The sequence below is a fragment of the Nanorana parkeri genome, unplaced genomic scaffold, assembly GCF_000935625.1.
Source record: "Nanorana parkeri isolate BGI_ZX_2015 unplaced genomic scaffold, ASM93562v1 scaffold1099, whole genome shotgun sequence".
Taxonomy (NCBI): domain Eukaryota; kingdom Metazoa; phylum Chordata; class Amphibia; order Anura; family Dicroglossidae; genus Nanorana; species Nanorana parkeri.
In genome coordinates, this window is record NW_017307367.1 from 429,163 (window position 1) to 435,983 (window position 6,821).

Consider the following 6,821-nt stretch of genomic DNA (forward strand, 5'->3'; position numbering starts at 1 on the left):
TGTACCTACCTGGCGTACACCCTATCTTACTGGAATCCATGCCTGTCTACACTTGCCCCCCCCCCCCCCCCCCCCTGCCCTTGGTGTTTTTCCTGTTTTCCTGCATTATTACATGGAATTAAAATTGATTTTTGGCAGGTTTGTACCATGTGATGTGCACAACATGCTTACCACTTTGTAGATGCACAATACATCTTTATTGTGACAAGATAATTAAGACAAAAAAAGCTAAATCTTTATTGTGTATAAGTATTCACCTCCTTAGCTATGAAAAACCATAAATATGATGTGGGCCAACCAATTGCCCCTTCAGAAGATCCAGAATTAATTGATAAAGGTCAACCTGTGTGCGATTAAAGCATTACATGATCTGTCCCATGATGGCACTATATATACAATGTTCTCAAGGACCCCTGAGTCTGCAACACCACTAAGCAAGGTTAAAGTGATGTTAAAGACAAAACGCTGCTTTAAGGACTTACCTTAAATTATACCTCTTGATCCGATCATCTTTTCCTTTCCAGTAGTTGCCCACCAGCGCTGGTGCCGGTCTATGATCCGGTGCTGACTGCTGTGTCTTCCTATCCCACTGGGTTTGTCCGTGTACGCTGCTGGGCTGCCTGCATTGACTTACCCTGTGTCTCTCCTCTTCTCACGGCTGAAGATCTCTACTGCGCATGCGCCCGCCCCATCATCGTTCACGGCTGCTCGAGAATTTTTCAGATCTTCAGACAGGAGCTAGCGGCGGAGACACAGGCAGGTAATTACCTTTTTGGTAAATAAATGACAAATAGCACCTCGCACCAAACCCCGTGTAGCTGCAAGCCCTATAAGAAGTGTTACCCTCTAAATGTATCAAATTATAATCATGAATGTGCTGCGCTTTAACTAGAACAATAAATAAACAAATAAATAAACATACCGTATATACTCAAGTATAAGCCGAGTTTTTCAGCCCATTTTTTGTGCTGAAAAATGCCCCCCTCGGCTTATACTCGAGTCAGCGTCTCGAGCACTGAGGAAAGTGAGTACGCTGGTCAGGTTTCTTCAGTCTTAGTGGGCCGCTCGCCTTATAACCAGATCTAGGCAGTTCTAAAATCACTTTATAGGATCTCCAATCAATCTTATTCAAAGGCCGTCTCTCCACAATCGTTACCCAGAAAATGAGGTCAGCATGTCATCACGACCATATATAAGGAAAGTTGACATAAAACTATAAGTAAGATGTATGCCCGCCAACTCTCTCTCCTTTTTACCATATTCTGTGGGTGCAAAAACGGGTCAAACAGGAGCTGTGCTGCCGACCATGCAATCATCTCTGGCTTGCACTTTGATTGCATGTATTGTTTAGCACGTATTTATTATAAATATTTGTTTATTTATTGTTATTTGAAGCGCAGCACATTCATTATTATAATTTGAATGACCTTTTTGGTGACTTTGTATTTTTTAAAATGTTTTTCCATATATCTACTGCTTACTAGCAGAAGATATATGCCAAAAAAAGGAGGGTTTAATTCTACTTTAATTTCAAGTTGTAGTGCAAAAGCACTACAGGTAGTGAATACTTTTGCAAAACACAGTATATGTATAATGTACTGTATATGATGGAAATGATCATAAAAATATGACCACTGGATAACAGCATTAAAATATGTTATATTCAATCTGTTCTACTGGAAATGTTCGATAAATTGCTTAGGTTATTTAATACTCTCATTTTAATACTTCTATGCGAGAGCTTATACACACATCCTAACATTCCTAGAAAGGAAAAAGACACATCTTTTTGCACCAACCTTTTAGCCAAAAGCTCGGGTCACACTTTCACTTTACATAGATATAATAAGAGAACCATTAATAGGCTCTGTGCAAAACACTTTCACGTTTTTTCCAAACATCTGTAATGGTTCTCACCAGCAAAAAGGCATAATACCAAAAAAAACACAAATCACATTAATATCTTGTTGCTGAACAAGTACACCCCTTCATGGAAACAGTTTTCCCTGATGGCAGTGGCCACTTTCAGTAGGATAATACACCCTGCCACACTGCAAAAATGGTTCAAGAATGGTTTCAGTTGCACAACAAGTTTGAGGTATTGACTTGGCATCCAAATTCTCCAGATCTCAATCCATCCCTCTGTGGGATGTGCTGGAAAAACAAGTCTGATCCATGGAGGCCTCACCTCACAACTTACAGAATTTAAATGATCTGCTACTGACCACTTGGTGCCAGATACCATAGCATACCTTCAGAGGTCTAGAGGGGTCCATGCCTTGACGGATCAGGCCTGTTTTGGCAGCAGAAGGGGGTACTACACAATATTAGGCAGGTGGTCATAATGTTATGGCTGATCAGGGTACACTGGTAATAGTTTTGAAAAAGTTTAATTTCAATAGTAATTGTCAGGGATACCGGCACAGGTGACCCCCACACCTGCGCAGGTACCCACGCAGGTAGACCAAACAGGTGACCACACAGGATAAGGCAGAATATATGATACACAGTTTATTTGTTACATATCAACAAAACTACAAACCCCTTCAACCCCCACAGGTTTAGCAGTGAAGTAACAAACCCACCGTTGGGACAAACACACACCTACAGCCAGGGGGAATAGCAACAAGGAGGGGTAACAGGCCTGCAGATATACGTCATGCCTCAGGATACAAGAAGTGTGGTCAGGTACAAGCCGGGTCGTTAACAGGAGGGCAGCGCGGTACAGGAACAGGATTCAAGGAGAGGTAACAAGCCGCGTCGGTGACAGGGTTGCGGATAGGAAGCAGGGTTCAGGTAGCAGGGTTCAGGTTCCAAGGCACAAGCCAGGGGAGTCAGTCAGGTGCAGGCGACGCAATACTGAGCCACCTTCCTTACTGCAGGGAGGGCCTAAATACCCTCCCAGGAAGCACCAGGTGATGGGATGATCAGTCACAGCTGGGGCACACCCGCAGTTGAGTACTGGAGCTGCAGGTTCCTGACAGTTCCTGGCTGCTGGAGACACCCGCAGGCGAGCACAGGAACTGTAGGACCTGCCTCCAGCGCTCCTGGGGGTGCTCTGGATGCTGACAGTAATTCAATCAATTTTCCAGGCTCAGAAAATGAAAAACTTTGGATTGATTGTTATGGGCAATGTCTATACTTGTTCTTTATAGTAGTGTGAAATAAACATTTATTCAGATGCCTTTTACATTTCTGTTTTGTCTTGTTTGACTATTTAGTAGCTTCATAATTAGGAAAATTGTGAAAGTTAGTGTACCCATTTTTAAAAGCAATTAGTGATTCAAGAGGCAACTTGGCCAGTCAAATGACTTTGCATGCGATATAATGTTGGTAGATGAGGCTGAGTTGTCTTTTTTTTTCCGCAAGTATATATATATATTTTTTTTTAAATGTTGTCGATACAAAGGCAATAACATGACTCCAAACAGAAGGAGTCTGCATACAGCTAGTTTGTGCATACAATGAGTTATCTTCTTTAGACCATGCCCACAGTATTGTGGTAAATGGAAGTTATGCTGTGGCTGAGGTTACGATGCATGTATTTCTAACTGTATTTTATTCTTTTATAAACAGAATGTTAACTATGAAATTCTGTGTTTCGTATTTAAGCACCAGAAGTGTTTCAGTCTTTCATGGAAGTGGGGCCAGGGTATTCGTATCCTGTGGACTGGTGGTCATTAGGAATTACAGCTTTTGAGCTCCTAAGGGGTTGGGTAAGACTGCACCTTATGTTATTAGATATTTATCACTAGTATTTTTTTTGGTTACTATTCCTGCCTGCCCGACACCAAGGACTGTGACATCTAGATCAGACAAAGAGAAGAGATAACTTCTACTTTCCATTCTCTATTCCAGAGAGGACAAATGTAATATTCTAAGACTTTTTTTGGAAGATCCTGCCTCACATATGAGATGGTTGTTGAGAAGCTTAAAAAATGAATTATATTACAATTACCTGGTAATGTTACTTCAGCTGCTACATGCACTCTTCTCCAGACCATTCAGAGCATAGTACGCTGTAATTTAAGCATCTGATGTGCCTATGGGGATCTACTGGGTTGTACAGAATAAAAAAATGGCCACGGGACCTAGTAAATAAACTTAGGAAATACGTAGCTTACTTACTAGAAGGGGATGCACACTGTGGTGGCAACACTATTGAGGGTCTATGCAGAACAGAAGACATCCTAGTGGAAGGCAGAACCAATAGGTACATTCTTTTAGAGGCAAGCTTAATTACATTTTTTTCATTGGTTTTACAGCCACTTTAAAGCTCAAGAGAAGTCTCATACCTTTTTTTAACTGTGAATCTTTATTAAAAGATAGAAGGCAAATCCCAGGTGCAGGTATACAAAGTAATACACTGACATAAGGTACAGAGAGGAAGAAGAGGAGAAAACTCATCAAGAAACTGACCAAAAAGTAATATCCTGAGCATATGACAATGCAGTGTCATGTGGAGGATCCTAATAACAGAGTAAAATACCCATGACTGCATTAACCTGCAGAAGAATATAAACCAGCAGGATGAATTTTCTCATTCTAATACCTTTTTTTGTATCTCCTCATAGTTCTGTAACCCTGTGTAAATATTTGTGACTGATTTTTGCTTAAAATGCTTTAGAATACCATTTGCTCTTTTAAAAAAAGGGTGCTTCTGACCTACTTTCCAGTAGTCTGCACAGGCAGAGCTGAGTAACAGTCAAACCCCTTCCTCATCATAAATGTCCTCACATAGACTTGTATTGCAAAGAAGGGGAGGAGGTACATCTGACCAGGTCTTTGTGAACTGGGAACTAGAGAACTGGGTCTAACTCTGATGCCCATTAGACTGCACAGTCATGCTTAGACACCCTGTGCAACTGCTGTACTGGAAATAACATTATGAAAATGGAGGCTGTTATACTATATCTGCCTGACTGCATACCTATTTCTATGGCATCCATTGGGCTTTCATGCTCACGCTTCTTTAACCAACCACCCATTAGTTGATGCCATGATTTGTTGTGTTCTAAAGGTTTTAAAACAGGGCTATATCCTTGAAATAAAATCTGCATCTCAATCACTACACACATGTAAATGCATGATATAGAAAAACTAAAATAAATATTTGGTCTGTAAATGTATACAAATATTCTTCCCACTGTAATCCTCTATTTATGTTTCTATTTTCCTAGAGGCCTTATGAGATTCACTCTACAACTCCAATAGATGACATCCTTAATATGTTTAAGATTGAAAGAGTGCATTATTCATCAACGTGGTGTAAAAACATGGTGGCGTTACTCAAAAAGGTGATGCAAGCTTCGTTATAGCAATTTGTTATATATTAATTTTCTACTTTAGTAGTCATATGTTAAAAGGAACCTGTCAAGGTGGTTGGATTGCATAGATCAAGCCAGGCATTCATGTCAATGGCACCACAGACACGACCCCCCCCCCCCCCCCCCCACCTGCAGCGTAATCATCCACACCATAACGCGAGGTACAGGAATACCCTGTGTTCCGGTGAAGTGCGATTGGGAAAAATAGTGCATGCAGCATTTTTTCTGCTTGCATTGCACTGGAATGGAGAGCATTCCTGCACCTCGCGTTCCGGTGCAGGTGATCACACTGCGAACGGAGGCGTGTCTGCGGTGCCACTGACATGAATGGCACCGACACACCCCATCCCAGAACGCTGCTCAGCTTGATCTATGCGAACCAGTGTGTTCCGGGCTAGAATCGCACCAGACCGCACTGGGTATGGTGTAATTGGGCCCTTAAAGGAAACGTTAAATGCTTGGTACCTTTTTAACATTTTTGTTAGGTTTTGAAAGTGTTTAATCTGATCTTTAATAACTGTTTTTTACAATTTTTATTAAATCTTTGTTCTAAAAGTAAACACGCCTGACACTGTAGTCACAGAGCACTAGGAGAGAGCACAGCATAGGCTATTTGCCTTCAAACCTTTTCTTTCTGACTGAAGCGCCATATGGTCCATTCAGTGATATGTTGATATTTCAGCCCAAAGAGCAACTGTGGCCAAACTACTGACAATCAAATATTCTCATATTCTTAACAAACAGTAAATGAGCTTTAAAACAAGCCTTCACTGTCCTCTGTAGCTGAAGTGGAGCTTCAGCTTGGAATAATTCATCCTTAAACTTTAGAGCAGAAGCTAAATACTGAGGCATCCATTAATGAATGGTAACCGCTGATTCTCAGCGGTTACCAGCCCTCTAATGTAGCAAATAACTCGTCACGTACAGTGTACTTGACGAGTCATTTGGTCCCTTTGTGGCGGGACGTACAGTGTAGTCTCCCGTCACGAAGGGGTTAAACAGCTCGGTTCCCCCTGCTCCCTACTTCCAGCAGTTACTCAGCAGCCTTCCATTCTTTATTCTAAACACAGAGCAGGAGCTCTAAGAGCAGGGTGACTGAAGCTGTTACATGACTGCAGGGAAGGGGGGCAGGATGAGCCACAGAGCCTGCAGCTACAAAAATCAGTGAGGGCCTTTTGTAAAGCTCATTTACTTCTTGTTAAAAGTATGTGTTCTGTCCCTGCTGCACATACCCTGTGGTCTGTGTATAGCTGGGCATGCAGCTAAACCCTCCTGTTCTGCAATCTGCCAGACTGAGTGAAATCTTGATGCCTTATTAACAAAACAGGGTGAGATGAAACTGGTAAAAGAACATAGAAACATGCAATCTAGGGATGTCCCGATACCGATGCTAGCATCAGAATCGGGCCCGATACAAGGCATTTTGACAAGTACTTGTACTTGTCAAAATCCCCCGATGCCTAGCGCCGAAGCTTGCGCTGTTTTTTTTTTTTC

General features: G+C 41.8%; 1 protein-coding gene across 1 annotated transcript in view; it reads left to right on the top strand.

The window, feature by feature from the left end:
• Positions 1-6,821, top strand: part of STK32B (serine/threonine kinase 32B) — a 151,553-nt gene that overhangs the window by 110,448 nt on the left and 34,284 nt on the right. The window contains exons 7-8 of the mRNA XM_018567822.1: positions 3,613-3,716; positions 5,181-5,297. Coding sequence (XP_018423324.1) covers positions 3,613-3,716; positions 5,181-5,297 — 221 coding nt within the window. The remainder of the gene's footprint in view (positions 1-3,612; positions 3,717-5,180; positions 5,298-6,821) is intronic.